Source organism: Drosophila mauritiana, unplaced genomic scaffold, assembly GCF_004382145.1.
Source record: "Drosophila mauritiana strain mau12 unplaced genomic scaffold, ASM438214v1 Y_27, whole genome shotgun sequence".
Taxonomy (NCBI): domain Eukaryota; kingdom Metazoa; phylum Arthropoda; class Insecta; order Diptera; family Drosophilidae; genus Drosophila; species Drosophila mauritiana.
Genome location: NW_022881573.1, coordinates 36,858 through 54,192, shown reverse-complemented (window position 1 = coordinate 54,192; position 17,335 = coordinate 36,858). Strand labels below are relative to the sequence as shown.

Sequence of the window (17,335 nt, the reverse complement as noted above, 5' to 3'; positions counted from 1 at the left end):
GAACGTGAGAGGATCAGCATGCCCGGAATTCGATGCTTATCCACCAAGACGGCGGCAATTGTGAAGAAAAAAAGCGATCTGAGTGAGTAGAGCGTTAGTGTGATGGGAAAAAACAGGGGCGGAGTTCGAAATAATGTAAAAAAGAGAATAGCGCACATAAAGTGGCTATTATATACGAACACTCCACCACCCCAATGGTCGAAAGCTCAAAAACTACAAGCTGAGCTAGACCACTGTGTCGAATATCTTAAGAAAAAAATCCCCACCACACCCGCTCACTCAGAAAAACAAATAAAATCGTTAACAATTAACAAAACTCCAACTCCCAATCCGAAAAGCCTGCCTGTTTTTAAAAAAAGATGCCCGAACGACTGCGAGGGACCACTGTTCACACCACATTGTGAATATACGTGCAGACATTGCAGCCCCAGCACATAACCCCTAAATGAGGAAATAATCATCAACGTGGTGAGCAGCCCGCTCACTACGTCATCGAAGGAGTGTCAGCGTGCCAACCCCGGCGACGTCCAGCTGACGCAAGGAGGGTCAGAGTGAAGCAAATAGGAGCTGAAAAATAAAATATATTTTTTTTTTTTTTGTTGCCCTGCGTGGCACACCACCCTCGATGCACTGCGCTGCATATTAATATTACACAAAATATTGTAACATTGAGCGGAACTTTTTCTGCCCGATGAGAAGAATGGCCCGTAAAGCCATACACCAATTAGGTAGGAAAATGTAACTATATTGAAAAAAAAAAAATCAAAACAACATATTTTTAAAGTAAAATAAACCAAAACCCAAAAATAAAAAAAAAAATATACAAAATGGGTTGGTTTGGATCTGACGATAGTCAGTCAAAAGATAATACGGCCAATGTGGTCAATAACTTAAAAATAGTCGACCATACAGAAGACATTCAGTCACTGTGGTTACTCCTTTTGATCATGACGATCGTAACAGTCGCTCAGTTTATGTTAACGCTATATGTTAAGCATAACAAAATAATAAAGAAGCGTTATATGGGCAAAACAGAGAATAGTTTGGATAAAATTTAAAATAAAAAAAAAAAACACACCCAAAATGTATTTTGAATTAAGATGATCTAAAATTTTTATTTTTAATATCAGAAAACTAGAATGAAAAAAAAAAAGATTATTGAAGAAACCTTTTTTAGGAGAAGCCACAATTTATAAAGTTCGATTGCACAAATAAATCTATATTATTCCTTAAATGGACTGGCAAGAAATAAAAAACGAGCTTAAAGAAATTAAAACAACTTTTGACAAGTCTTATAAATGCATGACACCAAATAGAGAAGTGCAACAAGACACTCTCAACAAGCATGCGCAGATATTGGTAAGATGCTTTAATGAAGCACGCCAATTAATTTACAGAGAAAGGAAAAGATTAACAAAAAATCATTTATCCCAAGCAGTAAAATTTCTAAACAGGTTCCGTGAGAATTTGTTAAACGTCAAGTACAGACATAACTTAAATATTACAATCCCAACTATTTTAAGCACACCTATAGTGGCTGAGATCGGTGAGGATATCGAAAGTGTAGGAGAATCAGAAATAGAAATAAAAGAAGAGGATCTCCACGATCTTGCAATTCCAGCGGTAATAACATTACCCGAATTACTTGAAGAAGATCTTTCAGATTCAAATACTTCAAGAATACAGGAAACAGACAAAATGACAGACTCTGCCGCAACATCAAGGGAATATGTGCGACAAATTTCGTCCACAATACCTGAGTTCGACGGCAAAAAGTTAAACTTAAATAGATTCCTCACGGCCCTCCGGCTAACAGATCTGACAAAAGGAAATCAGGAGATGCTAGCGGTAGAGGTAATCAAGACAAAGATACTTGGTCCATTATCACACAAAGTTGAAAATGAAAAGACCATTATCGGTATAATAAATCTATTAAAAGCATCAGTTAAAGGCGAATCGCCCGATGTCATCAAAGCAAAAATGCTTAGTACACAACAGCGCGGCAAAACTGCAGCGCAATATACCACAGAGATGGAAAACCTACGTGGGGTGCTCGAAGCAGCCTATATAGATGATGGTTTAGATTCAAACAATGCAGACAAATTCGCTACAAAGGAAGCCATTTCTGCAATGACCAAGAATTGTGGGCACGATAAGCTCAAAACCATATTGGAAGCTGGAAATTTCAACACGATGAATAGCGTGATTGAAAAATACATACACTGCAGTACAGAAATGACCGGCAATTCAAATAGTGTATTATTCTATAATAATAGAGGACACTATCGAGGTAATAATTACCGAGGAAATTACCAAAACAGAGGTAATGGCCGAGGAAATTATAACTCCTACAATAACAATTATAGAGGCCGAGGTGGTTACCATAGTGGAAACAGAGGACGAGGTGGTAACCAAAATTATAATAGAGGTGGAGGTTACTCAAGAGGTAACCAAAACCATAACTATAAAACAAGTCATACCCACAATGTCCGTAACATACAATCGGAAAACGAACATGCCCCCTTGAGCGACAATCTACAGTAAAATTATACAAAATTAATCTCAATTTAAGCATTTTTATACGATTGAAGAATATGAGTACCAGTTCATGGGTAACTCTTTTAATAGATACAGGTGCAGAAATTTCCCTGCTTAAATGCAGAAACAATAATCTTAACGATTTAAATCCAAAAAATACAACAAATATATCAGGAATAGGGCAAGGGACAATTCAGTCTCTAGGTACACTACATTTAGAAATGTGTATTGCTAATGCAGCAATACCATATGAATTCCATATCGTACCTGACAATTTTCCTATACCAGGGGATGGTATAATTGGCTTGGATTTCATTAAGAAATACAATTGTATTTTGGAATTCCACGACCAAGAAGATTGGTTCACTTTGAGGCCCAAAAATTTCAGGAACATAAACATTCCTATTATACATTCACTAGATAACGAAATAATTTTGCCAGCTAGATCAGAAGTGATTCGAAAGATTCAACTAACATCTACTGACACACATGTCCTCATCCCCAACCAGGAATTGCAACCTGGCATAATAATAGCAAGTGCACTCGTAAACACTCAGAACGTCTTGATTCGAATTATTAATACAACTGAAAAAGACGCTATAGTTAGTAGCGCAAATATAAAAAGCGAATCATTGGATGATTATGATGTATACAATGCAAATATAGAAAATAGTGCACAAAGAACTTCAGAAGTATTAAAACTTCTTAAATTTCCATCGTTATTCAAAAGCGATTTAACAAAATTATGCACCGAATATAGCGATATTTTTGGTCTTGAAACAGAAACCATATCAGCTAATAATTTTTATAAGCAAAAATTGAGATTAAATGACAAAACTCCAGTCTATATCAAAAACTATAGAATGCCAGAAAGTCAAAAACCAGAAATTCAAAGGCAAGTTGACAAATTAATAAAAGATGGCATTGTCGAACCATCTATTTCAGAATATAATAGCCCTCTTCTCTTGGTACCCAAGAAATCACTGCCTAACTCGGCGGAAAAGAGATGGCGATTAGTAGTCGATTATCGCCAAATCAACAAGAAACTGCTAGCAGATAAATTCCCACTTCCAAGAATAGAAGATATTCTTGATCAATTAGGTCGAGCAAAATATTTCTCGTGCCTAGACCTGATGTCAGGATTTCATCAAATAGAATTAGACGAAAGGTCACGAAATATAACATCATTCTCAACTTCAACGGGAGCATACCGCTACACGCGATTACCATTTGGTTTAAAAATAGCCCCAAATTCTTTCCAAAGAATGATGACCCTTGCATTTTCAGGCTTAACGCCTTCGCAAGCATTTCTGTATATGGATGATTTAGTAGTCATAGGCTGTTCTGAAAAGCACATGCTTAAAAATCTAACCGACGTTTTCAAATTATGTAGGCAACATAATTTAAAATTACATCCAGAAAAATGCACTTTCTTTATGAAAGAGGTTACTTATTTAGGTCACAAGTGTACTGACAAAGGTATATTGCCAGATGACTCTAAATATGAGGTAATAAAGAATTACCCCAAACCAGTAAACTCAGACGAAGCTAGACGCTTCGTGGCATTTTGCAATTATTACAGAAGATTTATTAAGAACTTTTCTGAGAAATCACGCCACTTAACGAGGCTTTGTAAAAAGAATGTTCCATTTGAATGGACAAGCGAATGCAATGATGCATTCGAATATCTCAAAAGGGAATTAATGAAACCAACACTCCTTCAGTATCCAGATTTCAGCAAACAATTTTGCATAACCACAGATGCTAGTAAACAAGCATGTGGAGCGGTACTATCTCAAGACCATAACGGTCAACAGCTACCAGTGGCATACGCTTCAAGAAGCTTTACAAAAGGCGAAAGTAATAAGTCCACTACAGAGCAGGAGCTAGCAGCTATTCACTGGGCAATAAATCACTTCAGACCATACGTATATGGTAGACATTTCTTAGTACAAAGTGACCATAGGCCACTATCATATCTTTTTTCAATGAGAAACCCCAGTTCAAAATTAACCAGAATGAGACTAGACTTGGAGGAGTTTGAATTCACAGTAGAATATCTCAAGGGGAAAGATAATCATGTTGCAGACGCATTGTCCCGAATAACTATCGGAGAACTTAAAGCAATAAATAGACAGATACTAAAGGTAACAACAAGATCAACAACAAGACAGAAAAATACCTGCGCAGGTGAAAAATTGCATGAACCAAATGAGAAAGAAAATATAAAAATGCCCAATATCTATCAGGTAATCAATAACATTGATGCCAAAAAATATGTTATACTCAAAATAGACAAGCATAAGTGTTTGTTGAAAAGAGGAAAACACATTATAACACGTTTTGATATGACTAATTTTTATTCTAATGAAATAATCGATTTAGATCAATTCTTTCAAAGGCTTAATGAAGAAGCAAGAATAAATAGTATCATTCAAACACAATTGTCACCAAGTGAACAAATCTTCGAATTTGTCACTATAAAGAATTTTAAAGAAAAGGGCAATAAAATACTAAAAAACTTAAAAATAGCGCTATTAAACAAGGTGACTAAGATAGATAAAAATGATAAGGTTCAAATAAAAGCAATACTGTCTAAATATCATGATGATCCATCAGAAGGAGGCCATTCAGGAATTTCTAGAACCCTGAGGAAAATAAAAAACTATTATTATTGGCCACAAATGACAAAGGCAATAAGTAAATATGTTAAAACATGTTTAAAATGCCAACAAGCAAAGACAACCAAACATACTAAAACACCGTTGACAATAACAGAAACGCCAGCAACAGCATTTGATATAGTTTTGATAGATACCATTGGTCCACTGCCAAGATCAGAAAACGGAAATGAGTATGCTGTTACTATCATTTGCGATTTAACAAAATATTTGGTAACGGTACCTATTCCAAATAAAAGTGCAAAATCAGTTGCTAAGGCTATATTCGAAAATTTTATTCTAAAGTACGGTCCAATGAAAACAATCATAACGGACATGGGAACGGAATATAAAAACCAAATTATAGACGACCTGTGCAAATATATGAAGATAAAAAACATTACTTCAACAGCACACCATCACCAGACATTAGGAACAATAGAACGAAGTCACAGAACTTTCAATGAGTATGTTCGCTCATATATATCTGTTGACAAAACCGATTGGGATATATGGATACAATATTTTACTTATTGTTTCAATACAACACCATCGGTAGTTCATGAATATTGTCCATATGAATTAGTATTTGGAAGATTACCCAGACAGTTCATAGATTTTAACAGGATAGACAGAATAGATCCTATTTACAACATGGATGACTATTCAAAAGAAGTTAAGCTACGATTAGAAATAGCATATAGAAGAGCTAAAAATATGTTAGACAAGGCAAAAGCCGATAGAAAGATAAAATATGATAGAAATATTAGTAACTTTGAATTAAAGATAGGAGATAAGATATTACTTAAAAACGAAACGGGTCATAAACTTGACAATAATTATTTAGGACCATATTTAGTTTCAGAAATAGGAGATAATGACAACATTACAATTATAGGAAATAAAAACAAAAAACAGATAGTCCATAAAGATAGGTTAAAAATTTTTAATTCATAATACATTTTGTTTGGTTGGCCAACCACAAATAAAAAACTAATAAAAACATTATAATAAAAAACTTTTACTTTGCAAAATAAAATGAAAATATATATATTTTTTTTTTTTTAATATCTCTTTAATCATTCATTTCAAATATTAATATACAAAAAAAAAAAAAATTTATATACTTGAAAATAACTTCATATTATTACGTTATTTTTCAAAAGGAGGGAGATGTAGTATATACGAACATAATAACAATAATAATAATAATATTAATAATAATTATAATATGAATCATAATAATAAGTCGACTAATAAGTAAACTTAGGACCACCCTAATTCCTTAGGACCACCCTAGTAGATCTTTACGTACACCCTAATCCTAAATATGCGAATTCAGCATGTACGCCTTTAGGGGTCGCACTCGACTCCCATTGGTTATCGAGTATGGACTTCATACATACATATTGCAGAATTTGCTAGTGTCAGCACTTGGCTGTCACAAGAGATCTGCCTGTAGACCACACTAAAATCAGTCATAAGTCAGGAATAGATCTGGATTGTACACTTGCTGAATAAAAACCAAATAAAGATAAAATGACCGATTGCGTTTTGAAACTTAATTAACTACATCAGAAGTATTGGAATTTTAATTAACTACAACGCATCAAATTCTAAGCAACGAAAAATAAAAATAAAGACAAAGCAAAACAAAACAAAAAAATCAAAATTACAAGAATAAAGAGATCGTTATCTGTTGACACCGTTATGTCACCTAAAGCAGACAGAAAGAAGTTGAAAAAACAAGACACTGGGAAGCAGTCCTATGTCAATGCAAACTATTATTCTCCGCTTCAAACTCAGTTGAGCAAAGAAGAAGATGAAAACACTGATAAGAACGATATTGACTGTGAACAAATCATCACCAAAAACAAAGTTTACATTCCTCCAATAACTGTGCTTAAATGTTCAGTGGAGCAACTGCATAACTTTTGCAAATCAATTAATTGCTCCAAATACTTTATTAAAAAATGTCTATTGGAATTATTGGACTATGAATCCGCGTGTGCTTCATTAAAGGGGAAATTCGAATTCTTCTCCTACGCTGATAAAAATGTTAAACCCTACAAGGTGCTACTTTTTCGACTTGATGAAATGGACCCTAGTTCTCTAAAAACTGATATCATTGGTTTAGGCCTGCAATGCCTCGATGTTAAGCGCGTAAAGCGAACGCGAACTCAGTTGTAATCTTTTATGTGATCTATTTCACAAAAAAATCAGTTTCGCTTAATGAGCTCAGAAAATCATACTCCGTCATAAATTATGTTAAAGTAAAATGGAGCAAGAGCGAATGCACTTGAATCCAAGAGAAATCCAAACACTATTAAAGTCAGCAACTCCAAAGCTCTTTCTCTTCACTTGATCAGATCCCTTAAGTCCAAAGTCCATATCAGAAAAGCTCGGAACCTTCCCTGCTCCTAAAAATTGATCAAATAAAGAATATTATTACAAGAGACATCCGCGGTTGATATTCGAATGAAGCGGTAAATGGACGACCATACGGTACTTGTGATAAAGACGAAAACAAGTTACCGTTTACTGGTCAAAGGAAAAGTACTAGCTCAGCTCGGAGTCTGCTACTACTACTACTACTACAGTATAAAGAAAATCAAATAATTTAACTTTGCTGGTGGAGGTACTGAGACAGAATGAATTCTGTTCCGCATCCACATATTTATTTTGCCTTTGATTACAATTTATGCAATATGTAGGTACAATTATTTGAATTTAGAGTTTAACATTGCATGGGGTGAGTTTGGGGCTTGGACATAGTTAGTATTTAATGTGTAGTTAGTATTTTTTTTTTTTTGTAGGCATCTAAGACAGAGACATGGACTGGTAACATTATCGTCTTGCATGTTTTGTTTACATTTTTAAAATAAAATTATTTTACATCAAAATTTCAGACTAACATTGTTTATTTTAATTCTTTTCAGGTACCCCCGCCGGAAGGACGGAAGCACCAAGTCGCTAGGAGGAGGTGTTTGTTGTATGTTGACTGTGGTCTGTTGCGGCCTCTTGGAGTGGGCCACTTGCAACAAGTATGTCCGGCCGGCGTTGCAGGTTATTTGTTCTCGGTTTCAGCATACCTCGCCGCCGTCATTTGGTGAAGATCGGTTGTATCGTCGGTGGCAGTTTTATGCAATTGTTTGATGATATTGGTTATATTGCAGATACAATTTGCCGTTCGTCAGGAAGAGGAGTTGCGAAGAGTTGTCCCACGCAGCTGTTATTGCATTTTTATAGAGCTGGTGGCATTATGGTGGTGGAGTTCGTCTCGTGGCAGAGAAGTCATCAGTGAGGATTGTAGCTCGGTCTATCACCGAGAGAAGCCAGGTGCGCCGCGTCTTGTGGCCATAGCGTCAGGATTGGCAGCTTGGGGCCGCCGGTTCGAGATTTTTTAGAGTCATCAAGTTGGCAATTAGATAAGTATTATATTTTAAATATATATTTCCCAGCTTGTGTTCCCTTGTTTCAATAGTTGTAGTCTTGGAAGCTGGATCTGCGTGCTTGTCATCAGCAGGATGGAGCGCCTATTAGCATCTGCTACTTTGTCTGTCCGGTTTGTTATTGTCTATATGCTCTTGATTAATTTTTGTATCAAATTCTTATTTATTTTCCTTTAATTGCAGGTTAGCGGAGAATTCGTTGAAGATACGATACTGAGGTGAAATATTCGTTTTAAGGGCAAATTTTGCAGCTAATTAATGTGGCATCAGCGCCGAGCTAATTATCCTTATTAATCAGTGGCGTCAGGAGAAGGAGACGGCATCATAAAATTGTCAACTTTTTGTGTTTAAAATTGAAAAAGTTGGCGATTTCGTTTTATTTTTGCGGAGCTCGCCTCCTCTTGTCGGTTGCGTTAGATGTGGATCAGCAGTTGGCTGTGCTCAAGGAGGTAAGTGCATTATTTGATTGTTTTGTTTAATTTGTTAATGGTTAATTGTTTTGTTTTTAGGTTTTAGCGTCAACTAATGTAGGCGCTCTTCGATCTGGGAAATTATGAGAGTAGCAGGAAGGATAGATTTTGCAGCTCCGCGCTAGGTGCCCTGATCGAAGCGTAGGCAGCTTATATGGCCCGTCTATTGCAGCGCAGCACTGCAAGTAGATTGCATCGGTGATAAGGGATACTATCAGTTTTTTTTTTTTTAACTTTGTAGGTGGAGGTACGGAGACAGAATGAATTCTGTTCCGCATACACAAATTATTTTGCCTTTGATTACAATGTGTGTAATATGTAGGTACAATTATTTGAATTTAGAGTTTAACATTGCATGGGGTGAGTTTGGGGCTTGGACATAGTTAGTATTAATGTAGTATTTTTGTTAGTTTAGATTTCAACAGTAACATGGACTGGTAACATTAAAAATTTGCATGGTTTGTTTACATTTAACAATTGTATTATTTTACAATAGATTTTGCAATTTTGACTAACATTGTTGTTTGATTTAGTTCTTTTCAGGTACCCCCGCAGGAAGGACGGGAGCGCCGAGTCGTTGGAATCCTCAGGAGTCATCACGGGTAAGCGCATGTAGTGTGTTCGCTGTGATTTGTTGTGGCCGCTGGAAGAGCGCCGCTTGCAACATGCTTGTCCCGGCCGGTGTTGCAAGCAATTGCATGAGTTTTGAAGAAGCTAGATCCCGCGCAGCCGTCATTGAAATGTCTTGGAGCTGCTGGCAACATGGTGGTGGAATCGAAGGTTGCACGGAGCGCCGCGTCTTGTGGCCACTGCGTCGGGATTGGCAGCTAGGAGCCTCTAGATCAGGAATTGTTGCCGAGGACCGCCGCAACGAGAGAGGTCATGGTATTTCAGGATGTTCCGGGTCCGGAATTGTTGCCGAGGACCGTCGCAACGATTGGGGCCATGGAAATGGATGTAAAGTTAAATTTTAGGTAAGCATTACATTTGTTAATTGTTTTTGTGGTTTCACTAGATTTTTTTTGTATTTTTCAGGTGCCTAGGCTGGACGATATTTGGAGGTAAGTATTATGTTTGCATTTGTTTATTTATATAAATATATATTATAATATTATAATAAATGCAACTTATTATTGTTTTTCAGATATGTTTTTCAGGTAGGCTATTCTGAAGGTGGGTATTATGTTTGTTTTAAATTGCATTAAATTTTTGTTTTTTGTTATCAGGTACATTTGTAGCAGCTAATATTAAGGCCGTCGTAGCTGGGATGCCGTGGTTTTGGGTTCTTCAAGTTTGCGATTAATCTTGAGGTAAGTATTATGTTTGTTGTTATAATTGCATTAATATTTGTTTTTGTTTTCAGATACATTTGTAGCAGCTAATATTAAGGCCGTCGTAGCTGGGATGCCGTGGTTTTGAGTTCTTCAAGTTGACAATTAGATAAGTATTAAGTTTACACATATATTTCCCTGGAAGGAAGTTTGTAAGAGCAGCAAAGTATCCTGATCGACGCGGAGGCAGCTTAGATGGCCCGTATTTTGCGGTGCAGCGATGTGTGAAGATTGCAGCGGTGTTGAAGGATTATTCAAAGGACTGTGCGGCAAGAAAATTCAGGTAGGTGACGTTGTGCATATATTGCTGCAGCGAGTTGCCTTATATTCATCATGTTTTTGCCGCACTAATCCTTTTCGTATCCATCCTCCGGTTCCTCTCTTATGTCAAGGATTTGATTTTATTCGCATCGCATCGTCAGGGTCAGCTGGAGTGCATTGTCGTTGGCTTTTTAATCCGGATGCGTTGAGGTGAGGGTATTATTTAGGTTTTTGTGCCATCCGTCTAATTGGTTTGTTTTTCCTTAGGATTTTACGTTTAGCATGAAGGAGGGATGCTAACTATGGAGAAGAAGATATGTATCACTGTTGTCAAGAGAGAAGCAGGTCGACGTGCGTCTTTCCGTCTGTCACAGTTTGTAGTTTGTATATTAATTAATTAGGAATTAATTAATATACATGTATTTTTGGTTTTAATTGCTTTTATTAATTTGTGAATACTATTTAGTTTGGTCTGCTTCGGGTTCGTAGTCTGGGATTACTATTTTGATTACAGTGGTGGGTGTCCGATCATTAATTCAAGAATTTCGTCTCTCGTCCTCAGTACTTTTCTGAATAATATCCCTTTTCTCCTTTCGGCTTTTTCCTTTTCCACTCTCTTTTCCTCAGCTATAGATTGTCCTATATCCAATTCTTGTTCAGCTATCCGGAAGAGGGTTGGAAGGGTCTGTCTGTATTTGGTTCTCATTTTGGCGACTATTTCAGCTTCCAATACGATAGATTCTGTCATTTAGGCAGGATTTAAGGACCCACTTAGGTCAGCCATTAGGAATCAAATGCCAGAGACAATCGAGAAAGCATACGAGTACGGACAGATTGAATTAAACTTCTCTAGAAGCCTGAAGAAAGACCAAGAAAACCGATGACGCGACAGCCCAATTTACAGGAACCACCCATACGCGAAAGGACAACCAACCAATAGTGACTACAACAGTCTCTACATACCACGATAACAGAACAACAGAATAATGGCAACAACGCTCGTCACGTACCACGGTATGATAACAGCAACAATATCAATAATAGCCGCTTTATACAGAGACAACAAAATTTTAACAACAATCCCATCAAAATAATTCCCATAAAGTAATAATGGTCGACAAGATAGAGAAACTCTGGGCAGGAACCCATTCGACAATAGGCGCTCCCCTATGTAACATCAACGATGATGCAAATTTTCTACTAGAAGTCTCGGGAAGCCAGTCGACTACATAAGCAAGATGACTCACGGATCTTCCTTGCTATATGTTTTCTAATCACCATACTCCATGGTGTCAAACCAGCAAATCAAAAAACTAACCTCCAATATCAATATCCACACTGTAATCAGTACATTCAAAATTCTGGAATATACAGATAAAATAAATTTCAAACAATTCAAAAAAATTCCGAATTTTAGGTTCTGTTTATTTAATTTATATATTCTTTTTATTAAATTTTATTTATCAGTCTTGTGTAAGCTCTCAGCCTGAAGGCACCCACGTACGCATCAAATTCTAAGCAACGAAAAATAAAAATAAAGACAAAGCAAAACAAAACAAAAAAATCAAAATTACAAGAATAAAGAGATCGTTATCTGTTGACACCGTTATGTCACCTAAAGCAGACAGAAAGAAGTTGAAAAAACAAGACACTGGGAAGCAGTCCTATGTCAATGCAAACTATTATTCTCCGCTTCAAACTCAGTTGAGCAAAGAAGAAGATGAAAACACTGATAAGAACGATATTGACTGTGAACAAATCATCACCAAAAACAAAGTTTACATTCCTCCAATAACTGTGCTTAAATGTTCAGTGGAGCAACTGCATAACTTTTGCAAATCAATTAATTGCTCCAAATACTTTATTAAAAAATGTCTATTGGAATTAAACTTTTCTGTATGGACATAAAAGACTATGAATCCGCGTGTGCTTCATTAAAGGGGAAATTCGAATTCTTCTCCTACGCTGATAAAAATGTTAAACCCTACAAGGTGCTACTTTTTCGACTTGATGAAATGGACCCTAGTTCTCTAAAAACTGATATCATTGGTTTAGGCCTGCAATGCCTCGATGTTAAGCGCGTAAAGCGAACGCGAACTCAGTTGTAATATTTTATGTGATCTATTTCACAAAAAAATCAGTTTCGCTTAATGAGCTCAGAAAATCATACTCCGTCATAAATTATGTTAAAGTAAAATGGAGCAAGAGCGAATGCACTTGAATCCAAGAGAAATCCAAACACTATTAAAGTCAGCAACTCCAAAGCTCTTTCTCTTCACTTGATCAGATCCCTTAAGTCCAAAGTCCATATCAGAAAAGCTCGGAACCTTCCCTGCTCCTAAAAATTGATCAAATAAAGAATATTATTACAAGAGACATCCGCGGTTGATATTCGAATGAAGCGGTAAATGGACGACCATACGGTACTTGTGATAAAGACGAAAACAAGTTACCGTTTACTGGTCAAAGGAAAAGTACTAGCTCAGCTCGGAGTCTGCTACTACTACTACTACTACAGTATAAAGAAAATCAAATAATTTAACTTTGCTGGTGGAGGTACTGAGACAGAATGAATTCTGTTCCGCATCCACATATTTATTTTGCCTTTGATTACAATTTATGCAATATGTAGGTACAATTATTTGAATTTAGAGTTTAACATTGCATGGGGTGAGTTTGGGGCTTGGACATAGTTAGTATTTAATGTGTAGTTAGTATTTTTTTTTTTGTAGGCATCTAAGACAGAGACATGGACTGGTAACATTATCGTCTTGCATGTTTTGTTTACATTTTTAAAATAAAATTATTTTACATCAAAATTTCAGACTAACATTGTTTATTTTAATTCTTTTCAGGTACCCCCGCCGGAAGGACGGAAGCACCAAGTCGCTAGGAGGAGGTGTTTGTTGTATGTTGACTGTGGTCTGTTGCGGCCTCTTGGAGTGGGCCACTTGCAACAAGTATGTCCGGCCGGCGTTGCAGGTTATTTGTTCTCGGTTTCAGCATCCCTCGCCGCCGTCATTTGGTGAAGATCGGTTGTATCGTCGGTGGCAGTTTTATGCAATTGTTTGATGATATTGGTTATATTGCAGATACAATTTGCCGTTCGTCAGGAAGAGGAGTTGCGAAGAGTTGTCCCACGCAGCTGTTATTGCATTTTTATAGAGCTGGTGGCATTATGGTGGTGGAGTTCGTCTCGTGGCAGAGAAGTCATCAGTGAGGATTGTAGCTCGGTCTATCACCGAGAGAAGCCAGGTGCGCCGCGTCTTGTGGCCATAGCGTCAGGATTGGAAGCTTGGGGCCGCCGGTTCGAGATTTTTTGCAGAGGCCGCCAAAACGATATAGGCATGGAAATGGATGTAAAAGTAGTATTTGGTAATTTTTGTTGTTTCAGGTACATTGAGTGGAATTTAATTTAAGGTAAGTATTATACTTGTGTATATTACTTTATATTACTGCGTTTATTATATTTTTACAGGTACAGGTTACAGTTTACAGGTGAGTATTGTGTTTGCTTTTATAATTGCGTTGATTTTTTGCTTTTCAGGTACGTTTTGTGAGAGATAATTTGGAGGACCTTTGTTATTGTGCTATTGCTGGGATGCTGGGATGCCGCGGTTTTAGAGTCATCAAGTTGGCAATTAGATAAGTATTATATTTTAAATATATATTTCCCAGCTTGTGTTCCCTTGTTTCAATAGTTGTAGTCTTGGAAGCTGGATCTGCGTGCTTGTCATCAGCAGGATGGAGCGCCTATTAGCATCTGCTACTTTGTCTGTCCGGTTTGTTATTGTCTATATGCTCTTGATTAATTTTTGTATCAAATTCTTATTTATTTTCCTTTAATTGCAGGTTAGCGGAGAATTCGTTGAAGATACGATACTGAGGTGAAATATTCGTTTTAAGGGCAAATTTTGCAGCTAATTAATGTGGCATCAGCGCCGAGCTAATTATCCTTATTAATCAGTGGCGTCAGGAGAAGGAGACGGCATCATAAAATTGTCAACTTTTTGTGTTTAAAATTGAAAAAGTTGGCGATTTCGTTTTATTTTTGCGGAGCTCGCCTCCTCTTGTCGGTTGCGTTAGATGTGGATCAGCAGTTGGCTGTGCTCAAGGAGGTAAGTGCATTATTTGATTGTTTTGTTTAATTTGTTAATGGTTAATTGTTTTGTTTTTAGGTTTTAGCGTCAACTAATGTAGGCGCTCTTCGATCTGGGAAATTATGAGAGTAGCAGGAAGGATAGATTTTGCAGCTCCGCGCTAGGTGCCCTGATCGAAGCGTAGGCAGCTTATATGGCCCGTCTATTGCAGCGCAGCACTGCAAGTAGATTGCATCGGTGATAAGGGATACTATCAGTTTTTTTTTTTTTAACTTTGTAGGTGGAGGTACGGAGACAGAATGAATTCTGTTCCGCATACACAAATTATTTTGCCTTTGATTACAATGTGTGTAATATGTAGGTACAATTATTTGAATTTAGAGTTTAACATTGCATGGGGTGAGTTTGGGGCTTGGACATAGTTAGTATTAATGTAGTATTTTTGTTAGTTTAGATTTCAACAGTAACATGGACTGGTAACATTAAAAATTTGCATGGTTTGTTTACATTTAACAATTGTATTATTTTACAATAGATTTTGCAATTTTGACTAACATTGTTGTTTGATTTAGTTCTTTTCAGGTACCCCCGCAGGAAGGACGGGAGCGCCGAGTCGTTGGAATCCTCAGGAGTCATCACGGGTAAGCGCATGTAGTGTGTTCGCTGTGATTTGTTGTGGCCGCTGGAAGAGCGCCGCTTGCAACATGCTTGTCCCGGCCGGTGTTGCAAGCAATTGCATGAGTTTTGAAGAAGCTAGATCCCGCGCAGCCGTCATTGAAATGTCTTGGAGCTGCTGGCAACATGGTGGTGGAATCGAAGGTTGCACGGAGCGCCGCGTCTTGTGGCCACTGCGTCGGGATTGGCAGCTAGGAGCCTCTAGATCAGGAATTGTTGCCGAGGACCGCCGCAACGAGAGAGGTCATGGTATTTCAGGATGTTCCGGGTCCGGAATTGTTGCCGAGGACCGTCGCAACGATTGGGGCCATGGAAATGGATGTAAAGTTAAATTTTAGGTAAGCATTACATTTGTTAATTGTTTTTGTGGTTTCACTAGATTTTTTTTGTATTTTTCAGGTGCCTAGGCTGGACGATATTTGGAGGTAAGTATTATGTTTGCATAATTGTTTGTTATAATTGCATTAATATTTGTTTTTGTTTTCAGATACATTTGTAGCAGCTAATATTAAGGCCGTCGTAGCTGGGATGCCGTGGTTTTGAGTTCTTCAAGTTGGCAATTAGATAAGTATTAAGTTTACACATATATTTCCCAGAATAGCTTGTGATTCCCTCTTTCAGTATTTGAAGTCTTGGAAGAAGGATGCATGCGTGTTTTCAGCAGGATGGAGTGGTGATATTGGTATCAGTTGCTTTGCGTGTCCGGTTTGCTGTTTTCTATGTGTTCTTGGTTAGTTTTGTATCACATTCTTATTCATATTCCTTTTATTACAGGTTAGTGGAAAATCCGTTGAAAGTATTCATTTTGAGGACAAATTTTGTAGCCTTTTGGTGTGGAGTCGGCTCAGCGCCAGTGATCCATATTAAGGCAGTGGCACCAGGTAGTGGAGATGGCATCGTAGTTTTGTCAGATTTTGTGCTTATTAACGCGAAAGTTCGCGATTTTGTTTTACGTTTGAAGGGCCCGTCTCCTCTTGTCTGTTGCGTTGGATGTGGGTCAGTAATTGGCTGCGGTCAGTGAGGTAAGTGCTTTATTTGGTTTTGTTTTATTTATTTGTATTTGGTTTGTTGTTAATAAATTGTTTGTTTTTTTTTTTTGGTTTTAGTATCAAATTACTGTTGGCGCTCGTCAGGCTGGAAGTTTGTAAGAGCAGCAAAGTATCCTGATCGACGCGGAGGCAGCTTAGATGGCCCGATGGCCCGATAATAGATGGTATTATTTAGGTTTTTGTGCCATCCGTCTAATTGGTTTGTTTTTCCTTAGGATTTTACGTTTAGCATGAAGGAGGGATGCTAACTATGGAGAAGAAGATATGTATCACTGTTGTCAAGAGAGAAGCAGGTCGACGTGCGTCTTTCCGTCTGTCACAGTTTGTAGTTTGTATATTAATTAATTAGGAATTAATTAATATACATGTATTTTTGGTTTTAATTGCTTTTATTAATTTGTGAATACTATTTAGTTTGGTCTGCTTCGGGTTCGTAGTCTGGGATTACTATTTTGATTACAGTGGTGGGTGTCCGATCATTAATTCAAGAATTTCGTCTCTCGTCCTCAGTCCTTTTCTGAATAATATCCCTTTTCTCCTTTCGGCTTTTTCCTTTTCCACTCTCTTTTCCTCAGCTATAGATTGTCCTATATCCAATTCTTGTTCAGCTATCCGGAAGAGGGTTGGAAGGGTCTGTCTGTATTTGGTTCTCATTTTGGCGACTATTTCAGCTTCCAATACGATAGATTCTGTCATTTAGGCAGGATTTAAGGACCCACTTAGGTCAGCCATTAGGAATCAAATGCCAGAGACAATCGAGAAAGCATACGAGTACGGACAGATTGAATTAAACTTCTCT

General features: G+C 37.2%; 1 protein-coding gene and 2 long non-coding RNA genes across 4 annotated transcripts; all 3 read left to right on the top strand.

Annotated features, from left to right (window-relative positions):
• The first annotated feature begins 7,820 nt into the window (after positions 1 to 7,820).
• On the top strand, positions 7,821 to 8,793 carry LOC117150063. Its single transcript, XM_033316919.1, has 3 exons — positions 7,821 to 7,908; positions 8,138 to 8,317; positions 8,375 to 8,793. Exons 1-3 carry the CDS (start codon positions 7,850 to 7,852, stop codon positions 8,445 to 8,447), a joined length of 312 nt encoding a protein of 103 aa, XP_033172810.1. The 5' UTR covers positions 7,821 to 7,849; the 3' UTR covers positions 8,448 to 8,793.
• Positions 8,794 to 9,473: 680 nt separating this feature from the next.
• On the top strand, positions 9,474 to 11,147 carry LOC117150064. 2 transcript variants are annotated; one of them, XR_004460649.1, is made up of 7 exons: positions 9,474 to 10,094; positions 10,156 to 10,181; positions 10,265 to 10,293; positions 10,347 to 10,430; positions 10,484 to 10,734; positions 10,844 to 10,922; positions 10,980 to 11,147. It is a non-coding gene; the product is annotated as an uncharacterized LOC117150064 (long non-coding RNA). The 2 variants fall into 2 exon arrangements; XR_004460650.1 differs by lacking the exon at positions 9,474 to 10,094 and having other exon boundaries at positions 10,165 to 10,181; positions 10,265 to 10,277.
• A 3,220-nt stretch (positions 11,148 to 14,367) lies between these two features.
• LOC117150070 lies at positions 14,368 to 15,051 on the top strand. Its single transcript, XR_004460656.1, has 3 exons — positions 14,368 to 14,494; positions 14,565 to 14,830; positions 14,891 to 15,051. It is a non-coding gene; the product is annotated as an uncharacterized LOC117150070 (long non-coding RNA).
• The last annotated feature ends 2,284 nt before the right edge of the window (positions 15,052 to 17,335 follow it).